General features: G+C 50.0%; 3 protein-coding genes across 4 annotated transcripts in view; 1 reads left to right on the forward strand and 2 right to left on the reverse strand.

The window, feature by feature from the left end:
* camkmt (calmodulin-lysine N-methyltransferase) overlaps positions 1-12,011 on the reverse strand; it is an 80,742-nt gene extending 68,731 nt beyond the window's left edge. For both annotated transcript variants that reach the window (XM_084709836.1, XM_084709835.1), the window contains exons 1-3: positions 11,658-12,011; positions 10,643-10,857; positions 10,410-10,474 (exon numbers count right to left, since the gene is read on the reverse strand). In XM_084709836.1, coding sequence (XP_084565962.1) covers positions 10,410-10,474; positions 10,643-10,857; positions 11,658-11,825 — 448 coding nt within the window. In that variant the 5' untranslated portion in view covers positions 11,826-12,011. The remainder of the gene's footprint in view (positions 1-10,409; positions 10,475-10,642; positions 10,858-11,657) is intronic.
* A 163-nt stretch (positions 12,012-12,174) lies between these two features.
* prepl (prolyl endopeptidase like) lies at positions 12,175-18,453 on the forward strand. Its single transcript, XM_084666990.1, is given in 15 exon segments — positions 12,175-12,456; positions 12,807-12,914; positions 13,045-13,111; positions 13,252-13,473; positions 13,575-13,701; positions 13,847-14,063; positions 14,148-14,339; positions 14,473-14,679; positions 14,955-15,130; positions 15,238-15,281; positions 15,284-15,453; positions 15,877-16,026; positions 16,145-16,271; positions 17,595-17,683; positions 18,196-18,453. Coding segments are annotated over 15 exon segments (2,079 nt in total). The 5' UTR covers positions 12,175-12,357; the 3' UTR covers positions 18,280-18,453.
* slc3a1 (solute carrier family 3 member 1) lies at positions 18,428-24,279 on the reverse strand. The gene is made up of 10 exons (XM_084666992.1): positions 23,758-24,279; positions 23,238-23,417; positions 22,842-22,984; positions 22,605-22,730; positions 21,317-21,436; positions 20,665-20,789; positions 20,190-20,391; positions 19,693-19,875; positions 19,301-19,426; positions 18,428-19,024 (listed from the first exon to the last, which is right to left on the reverse strand). The coding sequence occupies exons 1-10, from the start codon at positions 24,164-24,166 to the stop codon at positions 18,596-18,598; spliced, it is 2,043 nt and encodes a 680-aa protein (XP_084523118.1). The 5' UTR covers positions 24,167-24,279; the 3' UTR covers positions 18,428-18,595.
* Between the last annotated feature and the right edge of the window lie 667 nt (positions 24,280-24,946).

Genomic DNA, 24,946 nt, shown 5'->3' on the forward strand with positions numbered 1-24,946 from the left:
GGCTGGAGCGTGTAACACAAACACACAAAAACAGTTCAGTTCTCCTTCAATGTCTTTACTGAAGTGTTAATTAAACTGAGGAGTAAATTACATCAAGAATAAATCAAGATAGTTTCCGAAACGACATTTCTATGAGACTTCCATTCGAAGCAGAACACAACAGGGAACTATTCGTCATTCTCCAGTGTGTAAACAGAGATACAACAATGCTCTTCACCTCTGTCCCAACGCATTGTGAAAGGCCTGCTAGACACACACACACAGGCAAGGGAGATGTGTCACATACACAAGCACCCATGCTCATATACAGCGTTGGGTGTTTCAGTGGAGCAAATGTTTTCCCACACAGAGTCAAAACAGAGGTCAGGTAAAACCTGTTGGGGGAGAGGCAAAGCTGGGCAGTAAGAGAGAAGCAATTAGGACGCTACTCTCATCAATTAACCAGCTCTCGAAATAAAAAGACATTAGGCTCTCTATTGTGGAAATGCTGGGTTGAGGGAGGGAGGGGGGGCAGAGGAGGGGTGGAGGGGTGGAGGGGGGAGAGGTGGGTGGGTGAGTGGGGGGGGCACTTGGAAAAGCAGCATAAAAGCTGCAACTGTTATTGTTCTCTCTGGAACACGTGGGTGTGCGCTCATCGGTGTGTGTGTGTGTGTTGGCAGTGGGTGCTCCATGCTGGCACCCAGTCAGAGCCATGATGGCCGCGGCGCTGGCGGGTGGAGGGCTGGGTGGGGAGTTAAGGCAGGGAGGGAGAGATGGACAGATGAATGAATGGTTGGTTGGATGGATGGATGGATGGATGGATGGAGGGAGGGAGGGAGGGAGGGAGGGAGGGAGGGAAGGAGGGAGGGAGGGAGGGAGGGAGGGAGGGAGGGAGGGAGGGAGGGAGGGAGGGAGGGAGGGAGGGAGGGAGGGAGGGAGGGAGGGAGGGAGGGAGGGAGGGAGGGAGGGAGGGAGGGAGGGAGGGAGGGAGGGAGGGAGGATAGAGGGAGGGATAAAGGGAGAGGATAGGGGGAGGGAGGAACAGAGTGTTTCTGCAACCCTGGAAACAAAATGTCTCCATCTGTGATCCAGCAGTCAACCCTTCTCTGTAGCTTTCTGGCTCCTGACGGTGCCCCTGTCTGAGGCCCCAGCCCTGAACCTGGTCCTACACACACACACACACACACACACACACACTCACACCTGATGAAAGGCCCAGCGGGGCAGTTAGGGGAGTTTTGAGGAGGTGATGGGGGTTCTGTCCAGAAACCTGGTCACACACCAATCTCCCTGTAATCCCTTCTCTCCCCAAGCACGCACACACGCACACACACACACACACACACACACACACACACACACACACACACTGGGCACCACCCCCACATACACACACACCCCTCCCTTCATTCCAGTCTGTGATTAGTGGCCTAACTCAATACATTTTGTGAAGCATGAACCCCCTCTCTAATAAATGACTTCTCCTTCTCATGGGAGCTGGATTACAGCCCTCCCCTCCATTACCCACACAATAGGGCAGGACCGGGCCTGTCGGACGCCCACAGGACCAGCAGGACAGGATGATGGGACGCTAGGCCGCGGCTAGCCTACCTCCGGACCTCCAGACACATAAAGGGGAGGGGAGCCGGGGGAGGAAAGGGAAGAGGGGCGGGAGGAGAGGGGGAGAAGAGGGGAGGAGAAGAAGGGAGGAGTAGAGGGGAGGGGAAAGGCAGGGGTAGAGGGAGGGGAGAAAAGGGGAGAGGAGGGGAGAGAGGAGATGAGAGGGGGGGAGAGGGGGGGCAGTCCTGCATCAGTCCCTCTCTCAGCTGAACCACAGAAAAGAGGGGGAGTGATGAGGAAGGTGCACGTATACGTTTGAATGTGGGTTTGCATCTCACAAACACTTCCTTATCAGAAATAATATGAAAACCAAATGTCTGCATGAAGTAGAGAAAGAGAGAGAGAGAGAGAGAGAGAGAGAGAGAGAGAGAAGAGAGAAGGCCCCTGTCCTGAAAAGCCAGCGATGCAAAGCAGCGTCGACTCAGCACATAGAACAGGGAGAGGTACAATAGCCCCGGCTCTGTAACCCGACTCCACGGACGTAATCCCTCCATCACTGGAGAGAGAGAGAGAGAGAGAGAGAGAGAGAGAGAGAGAGAGAGAGAGAGAGGGAAGGAAGGAAGGTCAGCCATTTTAATGTGTCTTCTCATGCCTGGGCCTGAGCTCCGAGGTATCACCTTCCTCTCCGCCCCCGTCCAAACATTCCTGCTTTCGCACTCCTGATTGGCCGTGTTTTGTGGCGAGGGGGCCCGTAATTAACACGGGGATCTTCAGAACTTAATGACTGAACATAATTACTTCTCTCCTTTTCTTCTCTCCCAAACTCCCTCCTTTTTTTCTGTGGAGCCGGGCTCTCCCCGTGAGTAGCCCCTCCATTCAGGCCTGACTGGACAAACACAAAGGCCCGACGGGCCAGCGCCCACTGGGCAGAGAAGAGAGAGAGAGAGAGAGAGAGAGAGAGAGAGAGAGAGAGAGAGAGAGAGAGAGAGAGAGAGAGAGAGAGAGAAAGAGAGCGAGAGAGAGAGAGAGAGAGAGAGAGAGAGAGAGAGAGGCAAGGGGGAGAACGTGAAGAAGGGAGGGAGTAGGGGAAGAAAAACAACAGAGACAGGGTGACAGAGACAGAGCGATGGAGTGAAGGACGAAAGAGAAAAGAGACCGGATGGATGGGAAGCGTGTGAGGAGAGAGGGTAGAAGAAGAGAGTAGAAGAAGAGAGAGTAGAAGAAGACAGTAGAAGAAGACAGTAGATGAAGACAGTAGAAGAACACAGTAGAAGAAGACAGAGTAGAATAAGAGAGGGTAGAAGAAGAGAGTAGAAGAAGACAGAGTAGAAGAAGAGAGTAGAAGAAGAGAGAGTAGAAGACAGAGTAGAAGAAGAGAGAGTAGAAGAAGAGAGTAGAAGAAGAGAGTAGAATAAGAGAGTAGAATAAGAGAGGGTAGAAGAAGAGAGTAGAAGAAGAGAGTAGAAGAAGAGAGTAGAAGAAGGGAGAGTAGAAGAAGACAGTAGAAGAAGAGAGAGTAGAAGAAGAGAGAGTAGAAGAAGAGAGAGTAGAAGACAGAGTAGAAGAAGAGAGAGTAGAAGAAGAGATAGTAGAATAAGAGAGGATAGAAGAAGAGAGTAGAAGAAGAGAGTAGAAGAAGAGAGTAGAAGAAGAGAGAGTAGAAGACAGAGTAGAAGAAGAGAGAGTAGAAGAAGAGATAGTAGAATAAGAGAGTAGAATAAGAGAGGGTAGAAGAAGAGAGTAGAAGAAGAGAGTAGAAGAAGAGAGAGTAGAAGACAGAGTAGAAGGAGAGAGTAGAAGAAGAGATAGTAGAAGAAGAGAGAGTAGAAGAAGAGAGAGTAGAAGAGAGAGTAGAAGAAGAGAGAGTAGAAGAAGAGAGAGTTGAAGAGAGAGTAGAAGAAGAGAGAGTTGAAGAGAGAGTTGAAGAGAGAGTAGAAGAAGAGAGAGTAGAAGAAGAGAGTAGAAGAAGAGACAGTAGAAGAAGAGAGTAGAAGAAGAGAGAGTAGAAGAAGAGAGGGCAGAGCAGCAGGGGGAGGGCGGTGACCCTGATCTGGATTTGGAAGGACAATCACCAGTCAGGAAGATGTTGGGTTACCGCGAGCACCCTTCTACCAGCCCGCTAGGACCTTCGAACTCTGCTGCTACTGTAACACACACACACACACACTGCTGCCAGACTAAGACTAGGAGAGAGAGAGAGAGAGAGAGAGAGAGAGAGAGAGAGAGAGAGAGAGAGAGAGAGAGAGAGAGAGAGAGAGAGAGAGAGAGAGAGAGAGAGAGAGAGAGAGAGAGAGAGAGAAAGAGAGAGAGAGAGAGAGAGGTACAAGGGAAAGAGAGAAGAAGAGAGTGGAGAAAGATGCCTGCTGTTAGACTAGGACTAGGAGAGAGAGAGATAGAGAGAGAGAGAGAGGAGAGTCACAGTGGAGGGAAAAGGAGAAAGAGAGAGTTCAGTTAAATATAGAAAGAAAAGAACAAAAGAACAAAATAAAAGTGAAAGCAAGTGGGCGAGCTAGCGAGTGAGTGAGTCAGCACCACCCTTCACATTCAAGATCAAGAGTCCAAAATGGTCCCACCTACTCATTATTCTGACTTTAACTCCATGATAACAATCCAATCAATGCACAACTGCATAAATGTCAATGCCCCACTTGGGCTTCCTGTCACGTGACAGGAAATGTGTATGTTTTCCAATCAATCTGCCCACCTCAATCTGGCTTTGAAGAATAACTATGGAGTGGGGAGTCCTTGAAACAAGCACGTGGAAAGCTCTCTGGAGGCCACTTTCCCACATGAAAGACGCAGCAATGCTGATTTAAGCATCCCTATTAGCATTACCAGCTGACTGAAAGAAAAAGCACAGAGACCCACAGGAGAAACAGTCTCTAGACACACACACAGAGTCCTCTGGGCCCCCGGCTGCCAGCTTCCAGGCTCCGTATGCACCACTCTCTTTCTCCCCGAGGAGTACAACCAATTTAACAGTTTGCTGCCTCAGAGCGGAATGAGCATTAGCGTTCGAGCATCTCCATTAGCGTCAACACCTACCCTTTAGCATTAGCGTCTCCACTGGCGTTGACACTTAAGTTAGCATTAGCATCTCTGGCGTTTAGCATCGCAGAACCGTAAACTGACAGGACCCCGGTGGGGTTTGGAGCGGTGGGGACAGATCACAGAGACTGACAGTAAAACTTGGTGAGTCACTTAGCGCCTAATGGGTGTCTTAAGTCACTGACAAACACATTAGACAATGTCAAACACCAGCTGACAATTCTAGACTGACATCCTTTGCTCCAGTTTTTCCTTGTGGTACAGCCATGTTAATTAAAAAGTGAACGGTTCTGAGATACTTTGATTGAGAGTTATTGTCCTTGCCTAGAGATGTTTCTGGTTCAACAAAAGTAATTTGTTGAAGTGAGTGTAGAAGAAGAGAGGATTTTGTTTAACTATTATCAAAGTAGCAGTCTCCTTCTCTCTACCTCTTTCTCCCTCTTTCTCCCTCTGTCTCCCTCTGTCTTTCCCAGTCTCTCTCAGTCTCCCTCTGTCTCCCTCTGTCTCCCTCTGTCTTTCCCAGTCTCTCTCAGTTTCTCTCTCTCCCTTTGTCTCCTTCTGCCTCTCTCTGCCTCTCTCTGTCTCTCTCCATCTCTGTCTCTCTGTCTCTCTGTCTCTCTGTCTCTCTGTCTCTCTGTCTCTCTGTCTCTCTCTCCCTCTCCCTCTCTCTCTCTCTCTCTCTCTCTCTCTCTCTCTCTCTCTCTCTCTCTCTCTCTCTCTCTCTCTCTCTCTCTCTCTCTCTCTCTCTCTCTCTCTCAGAGAAACAGCACACACACACACACACACACACAAACCTGGGCACAGTAAGACCACCTTGCTTGAGACTACAGGTCCCTCACTGGGTGGCAATGTAGCAGCTTCCTCACAAAACAAAGCTCTAATCACATTAATCATCTATTTGTTTTAAAACATCATCAGGGACATTAGGCCTGAAGGGCTCCGCACTCGCAAACCATCGCAGAATGCCACACGTCCGTTGCCAGGCCAACAGTGGAGCCGGGCTTGTTTTGTGAGGTGACAAAGGAGGCAGGAAGGAGGGGGAGTTGAACGGACCAATAGGAGGAGAGGATGCCGCACTACGCGGTCAGGGGAAGAGAGGCTCTAATTAACCACCATGCACTAATCACTTATCTCTCTCTAATAGGAGCAAATACGGCACACACACGTTCACACCGCGACACACACACACACACACACGCTCTCGCTCACACACACCGAATCCCTGAACACCCGTCTCACACACACGCGCGCGACGTGAGAAGCGTCAGAAATGTGTCTGTCTCACATGGGCCTATAAGGACATCCAACTGTGCTGCGATTCACAGACACACTGTAGCCTAACCAGATCAAGCACACCGTAGGCCTTATATCATGACAAGGCTTTCACGCATCCAAAGAGTCTCAAGGAACAATTAGCTAAATAAGCATTTTAGCAACAACAACAACTTTAAAGAGGCCCATCTCTTGTCCCACTCTGTAATAGCTAGCTAAGTGTGTCACATGTTGGAAGAGCACACAAGGGCACCAAAACGTTGGTGGGGGGAAGGGGGCTGTTAACTAAAGTGAGAAAAAAATCTAAGAATTGTATCTGTCTGGGTGGGGGGGTATTATCGGAGGGTATTATTACTCTTTCTTTCATTTTGCCCTCTAATTCTGCAGAGAAGGAAACCTTTTTCTACAGAAGAAAAGGGAATGGTGGGGGAGAAAGAGAGAGAGAGAGAGAGAGAGCTAGCTTGCTAAAGTATGTCTTTGTAATTACCACAGTATTACTGCTCTCACAAAGCAGGGGTGCTGGGCATGTCTGTCTGCGGAACCTTCATTTCCTGCCTTTAATCCTCCTGCTCATTGGCAACGCTTAGCTTTCAGCACCCCCTGTCTAGTGCTTACCACCTACACTGGTGACACAGCCAGGAGAGAGCCAGCCAACAGCCAGGGCCCGACTCCCATCCCTATGTATTCATAGGCTACTTAACACTGGGATAGACTCCATGTGTGTGTGTGTGTTTGTGTGTGTGTGTGTGTGTGTGTGAGTCTGAATGTGTGTGGGTAGCCTGTAGGATGACAGCATCTGTGGAAGCCTAAACATCGTAACAATTTGTAGGATCTCTTAGGTAATATCACCTTTTCTCCTCGAGGGACCGAGATGAGGGGACGAGATGAAGACCAATTACCTTCAATTAAGTCAACTGGCAACTCTTCCCCTGCCCCTGGGGGCCGCACCTCCCTCAGTGACATCAGGCACAGCCAGGGGAACACAACCATCACAACACACACATCATCACCACCACCGGCACTACCACTGGATATCGTCTGGGGTTTGCTTCATCAAGTGCATTGTGTTCGTAGACGCCACTCCCAAGACAACACCGATGCTACAGGCTAATTGCTTCATCCTCCCATGAGTCTAAGTTGTGTGTCTACTTGTTTGGCTGCAAGAGCCTGTAATAGGCTACGACACACCACTTCATTCAGCCACTTCCTACAACCAGTGTTAAAGGAGTGAGGCCTTACATTTAGCAGTGCGGGCGCTATTTAAAAGAGGCATGCCGACTAGCTGGTTGAACAGTTTGCAGGAGCAGTTTACGATCCATGTTGAGTGTTAGGGAGGTCTGTCACACTGCGGAGAGTATAGGCTATAAACAGCACAGGGGGGGACACTAATTACTGTCACCGACACAAGAGTTAAGAGTTGCTGAGTGGCAGAACTGCAGCCCCCAGCTCTGCCCAGGCCCCCATGCACCACCATTGTCTACCAGGCTATAATTAGCACTATGGCAGAGGAAATTAGCATAATTATGCAAACAGGGGCCGCTAAAGGGTTGGCACAAGGGAAGGCTCTGGGTGGTGGAGGGGAGGGGGGGGGTGGAGGGGGCACTTCTTAAATAACACACACACACACCAAGTGACAAGTGTCTGTAAGCACGCCAGAATACCGTTTCGTAAAACATACATTTATAGTATGTAGACCTACATCTTTCAGATGTCATCTAAAAAAAACACAAACTTTGCTTTGGCGTGTGTGTGTGGTGTGTGTGTGGTGTGTGTGTGGTGTGTGTGTGGTGTGTGTGTGTGGTGTGTGTGTGTGTGTGTGTGTGTGTGTGTGTGTGTGTGTGGTGTGTAAGCTCTTGGCTTTGGTAGACGGCAGGAGGGGTTGGTATCAGTAGGAGATAATGAGGATGATTGAGAGACTAACAGAGTTGTAGCCACAGCTGACAATGCCTGGCGTTGTAAAGAAGCCCCATTAAAGGTCGTGTCTCTCCAGACCCTACCATGTCACAGGGAGCTTCTCTCTGAATGGACCTTCCACCCCAGGGTCCCTGCACCCCACCTGCCCCCCTGCCAGGCTCACCATACCATCGCACAGACACCAGCAACCCCGCCCCCCCCCCCCCACGCCCCCCTGCCCCCTGCAGACCAAGGCTGCAGTCAGGTGAAACACTAACAGTTCTGGAAAGGACAGGAATGTGCTGATTAGAGACTGGTGTCAAAGACTCTTTGGGGCTGGTTCTGTCTGCCCCGTTTCTATGGTTGCATTGTGTGTACTGTAGCACTCTTGCGAACCACCGTCTGGTTTGTCTTTGGGTTAGGGGGTGGGAGGGGGCCGACGGGGGGGGGGGGACGGGGGGGGCAATCTTTCAATCTTTCTCCAATACACACACACAAGTGACACACACACACACGACTAAGTGAACGCAGCATGTGAGCTGACGGTCTGTGAGCGTTCGCCACCTCTCCAGAGCCTGTGTCAACAAGGCTCTCGTCTCGAGGCTAAACCCTCTTCAGCCCTCCCTGCCCCGGAGGCTTGCATTGTGCCCTGAACCCCTGATCCTCCAGGGCAACAAGGGCCTTTAAGCCCCCGGTATTCTGAGCCCCCCATGCAAGCCCCCCCCCCCCCCCCCGCCCCCTCCAGCTACAGAACAGTCAGAGACACCTACGTCCACACATTTGGGGTACTAATCCTGTCCAGCGTTTTGGGGGACCATTCAGAAGGAGAAGGAGTCGTAGGATTTAGGCTTGTACTCACCTCAGGGGGCGGTCAGGGGATTTAGGGATGTTCGATGGGGGGAGGAGGGGGGTGGGAAGGGGGGGTGGGGAGGGGAGGGGGAGTGTAAGGGGCACCCCTCCACCCTGTCGATCTCTCTCTCTTTAGACAATGAGCTAACCCCTTATTTCTCTCCCCGGTCTTCCTGACAGGGACTTTGGGGGAGATGTTTGGGCCTAGCAATGCGTGAGATCAATTAGGACTGGTTGAGAGGAGGGTTTGAAAGGCACAGAGGTGACCCTGTCAAAGCCCGAGGGGGGGGAAACAGAGAAAGCTCTCCTTGCACATAGACCTTGGGAGCACACACACACGTGCACACAATCGCATACGCACATACAACACAGACACACACACTTCTCTCCTACACACACACACACACACAAGAATATCTCTGACATATCCATCTCCATCTCCTCTGCGTCTTGTGTCTCCGGGCTAAGGCAGTGGTAACAGATCCACGCATCCACCTGGGCTAGGACTGAACCAGAGCACCAGCTGGGAGCTTCAAGAACCCTGTTGCTTCCTTAAGGTCACCTGACTGGGGTCAGGGAGCCAGGGTCAACAGGGGCTAGTTAGCTGGGGGTCAGGTCAGACTCATATCTGGACCCCTACATTCCTTACAAAACCGAAGGGGGGGGGGGGGAGGCCTTGGTGTTAGGTATATCCTCAATTATAAACCAACTAGGCTTTCCAGTGCTAATGCTAATACCCCCATTGAGCTGGGCTGTGCCTGCAGGAGTCTGGAGACCCACTGGGCCAGTCTTTAGGCTGAGGAGAAACTGCTTATTTCTGGATACATGCTTCCATCGTTATGAGGATTAGCTTTTCAGACAGAGCCGAGCAGCCGGGTCATGATCTAGCCTAATAATGCTGCGGGGCCGTTCAGAGCTGGCTCAGAGCCAGCGGTGGCCTCCACCTCAACTGTGACCCCAGCCGTGACGCCTGAGCAGCCACCTGGGTCACGCTCGCACACCTGTCACCTCCCTCACCATGACGACCGTCACCCAGGAGCGAGGCCGTGAGGAGGGCTCGGCAAATCATCAAACACGACTTCATCAAATATTCAAGAAGAAATCCTTGAGCATCTAGACAAGGTGTAATACAATTAAGCTGCCTTTTGTTTAAAATCCGACCTTTGTGTTACAATGTCACAAACCAGTGATGTAAACCAATAAGGGGAAAACCCTGTTCATGTGGAGAGACAAACCCCCTGCTGCCTCATATCCAGGCAGGCTAGAGAAAAAACCTAATTGCACTTGAAACTATATCAAATACTGCTGGAGCCAGGCTGGTTGGCTCCCCTGTGCTGCCTGCTAGTGGAGAATGACAACACACACAGGGTTTTCAGTTTCTTTCTGGGGGATGCCTCTGTTACACGCCTACTCTATGAATGGCCAATCAGAGGCCTTACATTAGAGGAACTAAAGAGGCCGTCCCCGTGGCAACTGAAGACACACTTGTTTTGGTCACCATGACGACGGCTGACACCGGTAAACGTTGACCTTTGTCCTCTCTTCTAGTCTCCTTAGAAACGTGTTTGATCTGTTTTCTGGCGACTTCCGGTTTAACAAAAGAGAATTGTGCCGCATGAAAGGACTATGCTAAATCCATCACATTAGAGGTATTTTCCCATTTGCAAAGCGGGTAGAAATAACCTTTTCTTTCTCTCTTGAAGAGACTGAATGGCTCAATATAAGTGGGATAACAACAGTGCAATAGAGGTGTATGCAGTGGCTTACACACAGTCACACACGCTAAGACATTGAAGAGATGCACTTACAGACATTTCCGGTGTTATCAAAACTGGTGAGGACCTCATCCACTCTGATGGGCCCAAGGTTGTCTCTGAGGAAAAGAGCAACAAGAGAGAGGAAGAGAGGAACCTTGATGTTAGTGTGTGTGTGTATATGCATACATGCAATGTTTGTGTGTGTGTGTGCGTGTGCGAGAGTGAGTGAGTGAGTGAGTGAGTGAGTGAGTGAGTGAGTGAGTGAGTGTGTGTGTGTGACTCACCTCAGTAAGGCACTAAACTCAGGGTAGGAGGCACTTCTGTATTCTACCCACTGGTCCTCAGAGGGCGTCCCTGTCAGGGGTGACCCTGTCTGGGGTGTCCCTGTCTGGGGGTCAGTGATGCGGGCCGTGGTCCTGGTGAAGAGGTTAAATGTGGAGAACCTGCGGACCGACACCTGCTTGACCTCAGAGCTGACCACCTGCTTCTGTCTCAGCACCTGAGCCACACAAGAGAAGAAACATATCTTGATCATGCGGTGACACACACACACACACACACACACACACACACACAGGCTCGTGTCTTTTCTCCCATCCTGTTGTTCTTCGTCTGAGGTCAACCAGGAGCAGTGGTCAGGCATGTCAAGGTCGCAAACATAGCTTAAACTGCCTACCCAACTCATAGTGACTGACATGGATAGGACTTCTTGTCAATACAAAGGGTATTTAGAAGAGGAAGGAAAAGGCTATCTGATCACACTGCATTGTCTTGCCCCTGAAACTGATCTTCACAGTTCCTTGGGTAACTCTTAGCTTGTCACAGGACACCTCTTTGAACAACTTACATTTCCCTCTTGTCAAATACAACGTAAATTATTTAATATTGACATTGTCCTCCAAATGTCCGTTAATGTCAGAAGTTGTGTCACGCCTGATACATATGCATATGTGAATACATTTTATTAAGTTGTGAGTTTGCATATCAGTTCTTAGGACGGTACTATGGGAATATGTCAAGTCGGAGGGTAGCCGGGGGGGTTCGGGGGAAATGTCCTTTCCAGCCAAGTGAGTCATTGGAATGCTGCCCATATATGGAAAATTCTTCGAGAAGCTATGGTGTCCAGAATAAAGGTCAACCATAAAATCGTATTTGTACACGTTCTATCACAAGCATGAGTGTGTGGTGGTTTCCATTTACCTATAGTAAATATAATGTTAATGTAAAAGATGGATAACGGTAGGAACAGACAGGCCAAATATCGATGAGGCTTGCCTTGTTTTGACGGCGCGTTATTACCTGTCGCAATAGAGTCCATCTCGCCCGAGCAACATCGGTGCCACAGCTTGGAGTGTCCCGGTCGGGTTGGTGATTTGTGGTGGTCTCTTGTTCATCCTTTCTGGTAGAAGACGATGATGCCGGTTGGTGTTGATCTTCGTCTCTGCTATCTGTCACCTTTCTTTCCATTTTATCTTCACAGCTTTTGGCACACTCCCCAAAAAATCTATAATTTGCAATCACAGTGTGTAAAGGCCACTACCTAATAATTAAAGTAATGCAGCGGTTGTCACATGAGAGACAATAAGTGTATCCAGCAGAGGCAAAATAATGGATCACTCGAATCTGATACCGCTGGAATCTGCTTAGGAGGAGCACGCTCCTTCCGTACACTATTGTTATTCGAGACGTTGCAATTCATTGCCAACATAATCGAACTCCGTATACGGTTACGAGCTCATTGGGGGCGGATCGGGGATTGATTTATTATGTCTAGCCGACCATTTCTACGCAATCAAAAAGCGCACTACATTTTTGTTTTGACAAGCACGTTGAATTAATTTGAAGCTGGCTGTTTGGTGTCACCACAAACGCTGTTTGGAATGATACGAAATATGACAGTAATTACATATGTATTTAAAAGACGGGCTTTCATATTGGAATTGTCAGTCTTTATATGAAGAGATGACTAGGCCAGGCAACAAGAGAAACGTGCTTCAAAATGAACATTATTCTGACTTGTTTTGTCCGGTATCATCCGCTGTTCCTCGGGAAAGCCAGAGCAGGGACTGGCTTATCAGCTGCCCGTTGTTACACAGGGGTAAGGGTGTTGATATCCGACCAACTCGGACACGGGACCTTCGCTCCTTAATGGCATTCATCTATAATGTAGCTGGCTCGGCTCTGTGGATATCTTACCTCCTTTACAAAACTAGTAATGTAACTTAGATACTAAAGATAAGAGTGCGGATAACCCAACCTCACTGGTAACTTGATAAACTATGGCTTCAAGGGTGTATTTTCTAGGAATTTGGTTATCAACTCATGACACAACGACAACGTTGAGCTTCAAATATGAAAAGTTACGCAGGAACTAAATCATTGGTTTACAACAACTATATTGCTCCAACCTACAGAATAAAATATAAAACAACACAATTTTTTTCCTAGGGCCCTTTTAAATCTGATATTCAGAAATACAGGGACTTGGAGGGATACTTCAAGAGAAGACTAAGAGCGATATATTCCAAGTATGCCGACATAACTCAAAAGACGACGGTAAATATGTCACTAACCACAACTACATCTGTAAATGCGATGTCATATAGACTTAAATGCGACTGTCAAGATGTAGCCCATGATGAGTGAAGAGGAGAGGATGTACATCACTGATCCTCGCTCTTCTCAGGTCCATGGGCGTAATCATGTGTATTTATTGGAATCAGAAGGCATCTACAGAATAGATACCAAACATGGTAGGCCCACATGCTGCTACTATGCATACACAATCCCATTTTTTCCAGATATACCTAATAACAATGTAATGTAAAAAAATGTATGAATCACTCATGTGTTACATCCTCAATAAAACAGTCCACTGTGACCCCGTGTGCAGGTCAGTCCTGCCCAGAGGAAGTGCTGCGTTTTGGGCTTGGCTCCTCTCTGGATGGGGCCTGGAGGCTCCAGAGGGTCCGTCTGTCCCCCGGGGAGAAAATGCTGGCTGCCACAGTGAAGACCCCCCACAGGGAGGAGGCCAGGTGTGTGGTAGTGAGGCTGGGAAACTCTCCTCTGCACCCCCCTGAGCCAGCACTCCTCCTGGAGGACGTCTTCAGCTTCGGTGAGGGTCTGCTCAAGTCCCTGTTACTGGACCGCCACTGCTGCCTGTGTGATGGAACCACACACTCTTACTGGTGTGTGTGTGTGTGTGTGTGTGTGTAGAGTGGGCCACAGATGATGTCCTGTTTTACACCAGTCAAGAGGGACTCCAGTGTCGCCGTGTGTTTCGCGTGGAGCTGACTGCCGCAGGGCCCAGGACCACGCTAGTGTACAAGGAGGAACACCCTGAGTAAGCCGACACTCATCACTTCCTGTCTGTGGGCGTGGGCGTGCTGTCTCCCTATAGGTTAAGATTAGACGGCCTTTCCTTTAGTCTTTCCCCGTCTGTCGACCTGTGTCGTGTATTCACGTCTCCCGTGCTCCTGTGGCCCCAGTGTGTTTGTGGAGGTCAGCCTATCGAGAGACCGCAAGCTGCTCACGCTCAACTGCAGCAGCAAGCAGAGCTCAGAGGTGTGGCTCGTTGACACGGCAACGCCCCTGACGGACCCCGCCCTCCTCCAGCCCCGCCTCCCCGGTCTCCTGTACCACGTGGAACACTCGTTGGGGCAGCTGATCATCCTGGCCAATACCGGCCCAGGTCAGGAGTACCAGGTAGCTTGCTAGCAGACTGATCCCACCCTCCAACACACACCCGCCCGCACACACACCTGATTTCACATTCCTCCTCCTGTGTAGGTGTTAAGCGCCCCTCTGCAATCCTCGTCGAAGGAGGAGTGGGTGCCGGTGTGTACCCCTGGGCTTGGGACAGCTGTCAGGGACATGGAGGTGGTCGTGGACCAGTGTGTGCTGGTTACCAGGGAGCTATCTGGCCTGCTGGCTCTGCTGCTGGTCCCGCTGGGCTGCCCAGCCAGAACCCGCAGCGTACAGGTCAGAGAGACAGAGTCAGACTGCTGGTGTTACTCTGGGTCACTTCTCTGTTTGTCTCTCCAAGTCTTCCTGTCAGTGTGTCTGCCTATTTCTTCTGTATGTCGCACCTCTAAAGTATGTGTGTGTGTCCCAGCTCCCCCACTGGGTCTGCAGTATAGAGACCAGGAGGGCCGGTCTGAGGGAGAGCGGTTACTTGGATCTCCTCCTGTCATCCCCGGTCCACCCCCCGGTCCCTTACCTGTGCTCCCCCAGGGAGGGGATCCTCATCCAGGGAGAGGAGGAGAAGGACTGGGCCCCCCGGGACCTGTACCACACCACACGCCTGGAGGCCCCCAGCCAGGTAGGCTGGAACTGGAGGAGACGAGTCGTCCTACACACACACACACACACACAGGCCTCCCTGAAAGGATATTGAAGGGGGAAGAGTGATAGTCATCTGAGGTGTGTGTGCCTGTAAGCCTCTGTTGACAGCTCAGCTTCCAGGCCTGTGGTCTCATTAAGCCAGGCCAGGCCAGGTTTCTAAAGTGACATGGGGATGTTTACCTTAAAGGTTACAATTCTGTTTATTTACCCTTGCTCCACCCTCCCCCCTCTCTCTCCCCCCCTCCTCTCCAGGATGGGACCATGGTGCCTGTCACCCTCCTCCACGCAGCTCCCCTGGAGGGCCTGAAGGGGGCGCCACTCCTGGTGCACGTGTACGGGGCCTACGGCCAGCACCTCAACATGGACTTCAGCCCAGACAAGAGGCTCCTGCTGGAGCAGGGCTGGGCGCTGGCCTACTGCCATGTCAGGTAGATGACTACAACTCCCAGAAGCCTTTGCAGCATGCAGGTCATTTGTGTACTGTTGTCGTTTCTGTACAAACACAATGTGTGTGTGTGTGTGTGTGTGGTGGTAGGGGGGGCGGGGAGCGTGGTCTGGGCTGGCACAGGCAGGGTCGTCTGGGGGGAAACAGAGGGGTGTGGAGGACTTGTGTGCCTGCATCCTCTTGCTGTTTGACCGGGGGATCTCCAGCCCCCGTCTCTGCGCCCTCACCGCCCGCAGCGCCGGGGCCATCCTCGCAGGGGCGCTGTGCAACCAACACCCTCACCTGCTCCGGGCAGTCACCCTGCAGGTGAGTTAGCTCAGGCATGGGCCTGTTGATTACACATACCTCAGAGACTCAGGGACACAGGCAGAAAGTGTAAACAGACTCCAGTCACAAAGAAGGGCCGGCTTTCCAACTGTCCGGCGTGTAGCTTGTCACGTGTTTGTGTGTGAACGAGATGACCCTGGAAAGGGGGGGGGGTGGAATCAATGCTGACCAGAGACAGAGACACCTGTGAAACTAGCACATCATATTACCTCTCTCCCTAGCGTGTGGCATAGAGCCAATCTCTCAGCTGTTTGGCTCACCCTCTCTCTCCTTTCTCTCTCTCCTCCCCCTCTATTTCCCCTCTCTCCATCTCTCGCCCCTCCCATCTGTCTTCTCTTATCTTCCCTCTCTCTTTCCCCTGTCTCTCTCTCTCTCTCTCTCTCTGTCCCCTCTCTCCAACAGGCTCCATTCCTGGATGTGCTAGGCAGCATGCAGGACCCCGGTCTGCCCCTGACCGTGGAGGAGAGGGGCGAGTGGGGCGACCCTCTGGCTGAGCCCCTCCTGCAGCACGCCATCGCCTCCTACTGCCCCAGCCACAACATCACACCCCAGGTGAGCTCCCTGGCTGGGCGCCTGAGGGGCGCTCTGACAGTCACACCTGGCAGGAGGAGAAGACCAAGCTCACAGTAGTGTGTGTGTGTGTGTGTGTGTGTGTGTGTGTGTGTGACAGCGGTACCCGTCCATGCTGATCACAGCCTACAGGGAAGATTCCAGAGTGCCCGTGGCCGGGGTGCACAGATACGTGGAGCGACTGAGGGCTGCCATGCACGCACACCTCAGCTGCCTCCCCGAGCCTGGTAAACACACACAACCCTGAGGGAACACACACAACCCTGACACCACCTGACGTAGAAAAGATGTCATGCCAGAAACAACATAAAGCTTTGTTTTCAGATGATGATGGGGGGGGGGGGGGCCTGGTGGAGGGGTGTGGGGTCTGGTGGGGGGGTGTGGGGCCTGGTGGGGGGGTGTGGGGCCTGGTGGGGGGGTGTGGGGTCTGGTGGGGGGGTGTGGGGCCTGGTGGGGGGGTGTGGGGCCTGGTGGGGGGGTGTGGGGCCTGGTGGGGGGGTGTGGGGTCTGGTGGGGGGGTGTGGGGCCTGGTGGAGGGGTGTGGGGCCTGGTGGGGGGGTGTGGGGCCTGGTGGGGGGGTGTGGGGCCTGGTGGGGGGGTGTGGGGCCTGGTGGGGGGGTGTGGGGCCTGGTGGGGGGGTGTGGGGCCTGGTGGGGGTCGAGGTGTATCTCAAGAGGCTCCCAGGTGATGGATCATGGGTGGGAGTGGGGATACCACATCCAAAGCAGAGCACAGGTCACCTTGTAGCCAGGATCTCTTTCTCTCTCTGTGAGGCTCTGTCAGCAAATCAACCTCTTATCACCCCCCCCACCCCTCCCATGAGAGACTTGAGTCTGAGCACTGCCTCGTCTCTCTCTCTCTCTCTCTTTCTCTCGCTCGCTCTCACACAAATTCTCTTTTATAATCTCAGTTTCACACATTGGCTCTGTATCCCTCTTTCTCCCACACAAACACACTTTCACACTCTTTACAGTCTCTTAACACACTATATTATCTGTCAGATTTCCCTAGTAACAGCCCACCACCACACACACACACACATACACATTTAGACAGCGAGTGTCGCTAATCTCTACCTTCTCGTCTGTCTTCGATAAAGTGCTGATGGCACCCACCCCCACACACACAGCTGGGCCCATTAGCATGTTTGTTAGATAGGGTATCAGCCGGAGAGATAAGGAACACAGCGCAGGGATCTGTCAAGGTCAGGGCCCTCCTTGTGAAACACTCTGCACAGAGACAGGAGAGAGAGGAGGGGAGAGAGAAGAGAGAGATAACAGGCAGGGGAAAGGAGAGATGGGGGGGGGACGGACGAAGGAAGAGATGAGGGGGGGGGGAATGAGCGTAGAGCGAGCAGGCCTTGGAGAGCAGAGATAAGTGAGAGATGACGGAGGACTTCGGAGGATTACAGTTGCTCTCGGTTCTTCTGCTGAAGTTTGGATCCCTGTAGGAGGAGAGAAGCCTTTAGCACTGAACCGAAGACGCTAGGCTGCTGCAACGCAGCGCTGGCGGGCTGGGTCACGCCCTCTGAGTCGTCTCTGTGTCTCCAGATCCCGAGCCGGTTCCTACTGTGGTTCTGGACCTGCAGCCTGGGGACGACCACTTTGGACCCGAGGACCATGAGCTTGTCTTGGCTGAGGTATCAGTCCACCTCTCTTTACTGATTTGGGGGGGGTCAGAAGCTGTTGCTAGGGCTCTGGGTTAAAGTTCTCAGACAAAACGACCATCATATGTTGCTGAGCAGACTACAATATCTAGTCTCTCAAACTGCCTCTCCATTCTACCCGATTTGGTGAGTTTCTATGGTCTTCAATGTTAGGCCTAGCCCATGGCCTCAGCACCACTTCACCTGTGTCCTGATTCAACCACTACATCTCTTGATCAGACATGAATCACTGTTATCTCCAACCATGACACAGCAGGCTCCTACAACACTACAGCCTGCTGTATATAAATAACACCAATTACCTATCATTTAACTTTATGGACTCATAAAAGACAGATCAGAGATATTGAGCTATGGACTCCAGTGACTGTATTCCAGTCATATAGCATGTTGTGGTGTTATGTAAAGACGTATCCACATTGGGGTTGTGTAACAACATCTCCAGCCTCAAGACTTAGTCCTGACTCTCCTCTCTCCCCCAACAGAGTGCCCGCCAGCTGGCCTTCCTCCACGCTGAGCTGGGCCTGGGCCTGGATCACCTGAAGCCACAGAGGAAGAGGAGGAGGTAGCTATGGACCGGCGCTAACAATGTTACACAACTGGCCACATTACCTTCGTTGGATAGACTGTTTGAGACAGGAATGCATAGTGACAGTTAGGAGCTTAACAAGTGTCACCGTTGTAAATATTAAAATGACATCACAAGACTATGAACTATTGCTTAATAAATGTATTTATTCAAATGAATGTATTGGATTATTGTAAATATTTTTAATATTCTTGTTAAAAAATAAATAAAAAATTGATTAATTGTAAGCAGCAGATTACATTTGGTCATTTAGCAGAGGCTCTTATCCAGACTGGTGTGGTCGTGGGTCAGGGCCGTCAGCACTTATACAGCAGGTCCAGCGTTCCAAGGTAGCACGTCTTCTCTGACACATAGCACTGTGTCGGGTGGGCGGGGTTATACCGGACATGCGTGGAGTATTCCAGAAGAAGCCCCTCCCCCGCTGCCGTGGCGATGTTCGACTTCCGCACCACCTTCCCATCGCTGGCGGGGTCGGTGCTCATGTGCACCGTCAGCTGTTCCGGTAGCTCCGCGACGGCAGACAGGTTGGTCACGGTGTCCTGCCCAAAGTTGAGCAGGACCAGGAAGGCTCGGCTCAGGCCGTCGATCTCCCGCAGGAAGGCAAAGACGTTGGCGTCGCTCCAGATGTGGCACATCCAGCCGCGATGGAGCGGTAGCTGGGCTTGGCGGAGCCGGCTTAGGCTCTTGTACTGGAACATAACCGAGCCTGGGTCACCCTGCTGGGCCTGGGGAGAGAGCAACGAGTTACAGGGCTTAGCACGGCTATTATGTCTTAAAGCATTTTTGCTTAATGTTTCTTTCGTTCTGTGAGTGTTATAATTAAAAAAAGTTTAAACATTTTGTAAAAATATCTACGGAAAAAAGTTTTTAAACCCTAACCCCAGTTAAAAACGTTTTGAAAAGTAGTACAGATATATTTTCCAAAAACAAATCGAAAGGTTGCCAAAAAACAAACAAATCGAAAGGTTGCCACAAAACTAGTTTCAACAACAACAAGTTACCTTCACATTGACTGTTTGGAAATCTGGGTGGAGAGGTAGCCAAGTGCCATTAAGGCTGCCACTGAAGCCTGCGTTCAGGCCTTCCTCCCACTGCATGGGGGACCTGCCGGGATCACGAGTGGAGTTCTGGAGAAAGAACACAACTGCCACGTCAGGCTTCTATTATTAGGATCTTACTTTACATAACTTCGCTTTCCCATTTTAGTCATTGTAGTCATTTAGCAGACGCTCTTATCCAGAGCGACTTACAGTAAGTACAGGGGCATTCCCCGAGGCAAGTAGGGTGAAGTGCCTTGCCCAAGTACACAACGTCATTTTTCACGGCCGAGAATCAAACCGGCAACCTTCTGATTAATAGCCCGATTCCCTAACCGCTCAGCCGTCTAACTTACAGGGTCAAATTTGCCAAAGGGGTCCTGGATGTCGGAGATGTTGACCTGGATGTTCTCCATGCCGATCTCCTCTCCGTAGTACGTGGTGGGCGTACCCGGGAGGGTCAGCAGCAGCATGTTGATCACACGCATGTAGCCTGGCCCCGCGCTGGAAGTTATGCGAGGTTTGTCGTGGTTCCCTACCTGGTGACCAACACAGAGATCGGTAGGGCACTTTGCTATCCAAAAAGAACAACACAAAAGGAGTTATTCTTCTTAATATGCAACTATTATATTTTCGAAAGGGTGAGAAAGTAAATAATAACCTTTATTTAGGTGCTTCACACTCCAAGGCAAAATATAAACTCCAAATCTACCAACACTTCAGTAGTGAGCTATCTTTGTCACATTTAAATGTCCCTGTCAGCACCTCTCAACTGCATGTGAGCCTTTCAGGTCCTTAAGAGTCATATGACAACCATAAAAGAAGTCATTACAACACAAGTCTCTTGACTTACCACCCAGTTTGGCCACTTGCCTTCAGGCATGTTGGTCATCCACAGGTTCACCAGGTCTCGGACCCAGTTCCCAGACATGTTTTTGGGCAGATCTAACAGGTAGAAGTTGAAGGGGAAGTCCCCCTCCTTAACCTGGGGCGTCCCATAGTACATCATGGTCTTATCTATCTCCTCATAGTCGTACGACTCTGTGACCATGAACCTGTCAAGGGAAACACCAAAACAGATCCAAAATCATAAGCGATACCTTAGCCCTAGAACCCTATAGTGTAGTCTCCAGTAATACACCTGTCGTCTCAGATCCCCACAGGTGCACACATAACAGGGACAAGATGGTGGATTTGATCCTTCTCCCCCTCGTTTCATCTTGGTATTACGCGATAATGTACATTAACATTGACATACTGGTGATACCAGTAGACCAGCTCTGGTCTCAGCCCTCGTGAATGCTGTCTGAAGGCGTGGTCTGCAGTACCTGTATCGCCCAGGCTCTCTGCTGAACTGGTCCAACACAGCCCTCCATTCCCTCATGATGTCATGCAGGCCCAGCTGGGTGGTGGTGTAGTCGTGGTGCAGTTCAAACTCTGTGTCCACTGTCTCCTAGGAAGGGGAGAGGGAAAGAGAGATAAAAAAATGAACAGAGATGAAGAGAGAGAGAGGGATAGAAAAACTATATACAATATATTTATTTAGCGCTTTAGAAAGGTTGCGGGGTTATTGAACCTGCAACCTCTGAATGCTCTACCCACTGGGCTATAGCCTCCCCTTAAAGAGTGGCTGTGGTATCAATGCACTCCCTGACCCGTCTTCAGAAGGCTCAGACTGGGTGTAATTGGGTAGCATTAGGAAAATCCCTGTAACACACAAATCCACAGAAGTATGCCAGCTGTAATCCCTTCTCTTTGAGTGTGTTAGAAACCCCCGCCCTTCTCCCTCTTCTCTCAAGGGTTCACTACCTATGAACCTATCACTACCACTATAAATACTTCTGCTCTTCTCAAGCAGTGGTAGAGTTATGGATGATGGACAGGGAGAGGAGAGAGGGTGGGGGAAGAGGAGAGAGGTGGTGTGGAGAAATCAGGGGAGGAGCGATTAGGAGAGGAGAGATCAGAAGAGGCGACACTCACAGGAGGTTGGTTTGGATCGACCTGGGGTTCGCTCCTCAGGTGTTTGGCCTCCAGCATGTGCTTGACTGCATCCATGCGGAACCCATCCACTCCCTTCTCCAGCCAGAAACGAATAATATCCTAAGGAAGAGAGAGAGAGAGAGAGAGAGAGAGAGAGAGAGAGAGAGAGGGCTTCAGCACGTATAATAACACATGGATTAAGCTTGCAAAGGATCACAGCCACACTGCGTTTGGCTTTTGTTTTGGCAACATTTTGTATGAATTTGTAGGTGAAACATTACAACTGCTTTTTAAGCAGAAAAATCTGTTCTAAGTACAGATATAATCTCAATGTCCACCAACTTTCATCTCCTGTATATCTCCCACAGCCACATGCAGCCCCTTTAGACAGGTCCTTCCCCTGCACTTTGGGCTCTGGGTGTCCAGTTGTAAATGCTTGACAACCAGATTAACGACTCAGGGATAATGTGTAACCTAGCCATCAAGACAAAGGTATCAAACATCAACCAATATCAACAGCAACCCTAGCAACACATGACTGTAACACCTGGTATTGTCTATTAGGCGTCTGTTTACTGAATTTGATCTCTGTGCATACACCAGCAACCTTGTCTGAAACAAAATGTATTAGACATGAGTAAAAAAAAAAAGACATTGTTTACATACCCTTATCTGATTAGCACCTATTCAGGGCCACCAAGATGTCATCATTCACCTGTTTTGCTCTGGCTTCTACCAGAGCTTCTGTATAACCTTTATGAATATACTGTATATTGAAATGGTCCAGATGAACATTGAGCAGTTACTGCATGTGAGACCAGCCTTGGAGAGCAGCAGAAAGAGAGAGAGACCAGCTGGCTGTGGGTGAGTGAAGGGAGAAGGGTTTACCAGGAGGTGTTAGGTTGGGCTGGAACCTCTGCAGTTTGGGCAGAGAGCCAGACCAAGCCTCCATTCCAGCTACTTGGGTATAAAGGATTCTCTGTGAAATGTATGAGACACCAGGCAGCGTCCGTAGACAAGCCACCCACCCACCCCTTCTCTCTGCCCAACCAGGTAATACAAACTGCATGAGAAGAGAAACCAGAGGCAAACAGGTCTCTCGTTCCCTGGCTTTTCATCTCTCCCTCTCCCTCCCTCTCTCTTTCTCTCTCTCTCTCTCATCGCCTGTAGCAGTGGTCCTCTCTCCAGCCTTGCCATGGTTTCGTTTGTGTGTGTGCCAGCCATTGTGTGTTCCTTGAGTGTGTGTCTGTGTGTGTTACCGAAGGCATAGGTGACACCAGTATCTTACAATCATCTCTTTCCGGACTTGCGGGTTGCGGAAGTTAAGGTCTGGCTGCTCTTTGAGGAACTGGTGGTAGAAGCACTGACCTCTGACCTCGTTGTACGTCCACGAAGAGTTCCCAAAGATGCTCACCTGCAGGGACAGGAAGGGGCCACAGTCAGGTAAACAAACCGGCACTGAGTTGTGAATTTACGCTCAATCAACTTCCTGATTGAACATTCTGGAATCCGTTCTTCTCCTTACCCAGTTGTTGGGGGGAGTGATTCCGTCACAGTCCACCCAGATGTAATAGTCTTTATATTTCTCCTCTCTGGCCTGGCTCCTCTGGAACCACTGGTGCTTGTCGCTGGTGTGGTTGGGGATGAAGTCCATAATTAGCTTCAGACCTATGTTGGAAAGAGGGGAGGTGAGAGAAAGAGAAGGGGGGAATTGTTACATGTTTGTTATTTATCATGGGTTTAGACACTGTCAAGAGCTGGACCAAAGAATTCCAATGTCACTATACCCGTAGTAAAATGGCAATTAACTTAAATCTTGAACTTGAAAGGTTGACATAGGACCTACATAACCTTGAATACCAACAGACTTGCACAAATGATTTGCATGTCTCCTTATAGTCAACTGTAGCCTTTGACTGACCCATGTCATGCATTTTGTTGAGGAGGTCGTCAAAGTCTTGCATGGTGCCAAAGAGAGGGTCCACAGACTGGAAGTCTTCCACATCGTAGCCAAAGTCCATCATGGGGGATTTGTAGAAGGGGCTGATCCAGACAGCTTTAATGTTCAGGTCCACAAAGTGTTGCAATTTCTCTGTGATACCTGGACAGAACGTAGGAGAAAGGTTTGCATCCTTCAGAACAACCATTTGTTCAGCCTCCACTTTAGACCATTACTGGACTGTCAATGGAAACTTGCCGTTTGACACCATCTTAAGGCCCAAAACAAGAGAAAACTGTGGATATTGAGCGCTGTCTGTTTATGACTGTAGACAAACACGAATCCCATATTTATGTGGACATTTAGGTATCATTTATAGCATGGTTGCCCATATGAAAGAAGGTAAATTCTGGTTTTAAAGCATAATATGGACACAATCTGAAAATAGAAAACAAATGGTATTTGTTACAGAAATGCCATGCACTTTATTATTTGATCAAACCTTTCAGATCTCCGACGCCATCGCCGTTGGAGTCCTTGAAGGAACGCGGGTAGATCTGGTACACAGGAGATGATTGCCACCAGCTTAGACAGCGCGGCGAAAGGGCTATCACCGTGATGGTTAGCGCCACCAGAGTCAACGTGCACAGGATAGTAAGCCAGAACAGAATTTCTCGTGGAACCCGGTAACATGCTTGGCGAGAATACAGAAGCAGGACGTCTTTGGGCATTCCTGCGTACGGCTTGATTTGGGTATAGGCACCATCCGATGACAAGTCAACTTCTGAATCCTTGTTCTCGGTTCGGGCTCTCGTGGCATCTTCCGCCTCGCCATCCACCTGAAAACCGATATTTTTGATGCCCTCCACCAGCTCGACACTGTTGCCATTGGATACCTTTCCTAAAGTCATGACTAGGAAACTTTTCTTCTGAGAGTGTAGAGATCGGAGCAAAGCGATTACATATAATCATTTGTTTCAACAGCTTTTTATAGGTAGGTTTCCGAGTCCATAGTACAACCTCACACTCCCTCTCCTTGTTGCCCCCTCCCCCCTCTCTTCCCCCTCCCTGCCCTCACTCTGTGGAATGTGGGAAATTTAAGAGTTTTAACCGCATGGTTAGAGATTATCAGTTGGTTGGCTCTTAGCCAAAAAGTGAGTCCGACCTATTACCCTACAAAACAGTCCATTTGGGGGACCGAGGAGTGATACATCGTAGATTCATCCATTCTTCCACAATGACAAATGGTGGTTAAGTGTGTGTGTGATAACATAACAATGACAGCTAAACGTATCCATCATTTATTGAATATTATGTTCACTGTATGGTCTGAAACATCACAATATCATACTGGGAACTATCAACACAAGGAGGTGTGGCCAAACCCCAGATGACCCCTGAACCCTCTGTGACCCTGTCAATCTCACAGATGACCCTGCAGAAGAGGTGGGATTTACAGATACCAAAACCCACACACATCATAATCTCATACCGCTCAAAATACAGCACTTGGTTTAAAAAGGTTTAAATCAGGAATAAATAGAACTGTTACTATAATAGAATATAGTAAGATACTCGTACACATTTTCTAAGGAAATTTATTTTACTAGTTCACTAAAATCACTTGGGTTAAACTCCTACCTCAAAGCTTGCAGAATTATTCTTATCACAAATCTCTTTTGCAGTCAAGC

The sequence above is a fragment of the Hypomesus nipponensis genome, chromosome 11, assembly GCF_054491055.1.
Source record: "Hypomesus nipponensis isolate SF chromosome 11, ASM5449105v1, whole genome shotgun sequence".
In the NCBI taxonomy this organism is placed as follows: Eukaryota; Metazoa; Chordata; class Actinopteri; order Osmeriformes; family Osmeridae; genus Hypomesus; species Hypomesus nipponensis.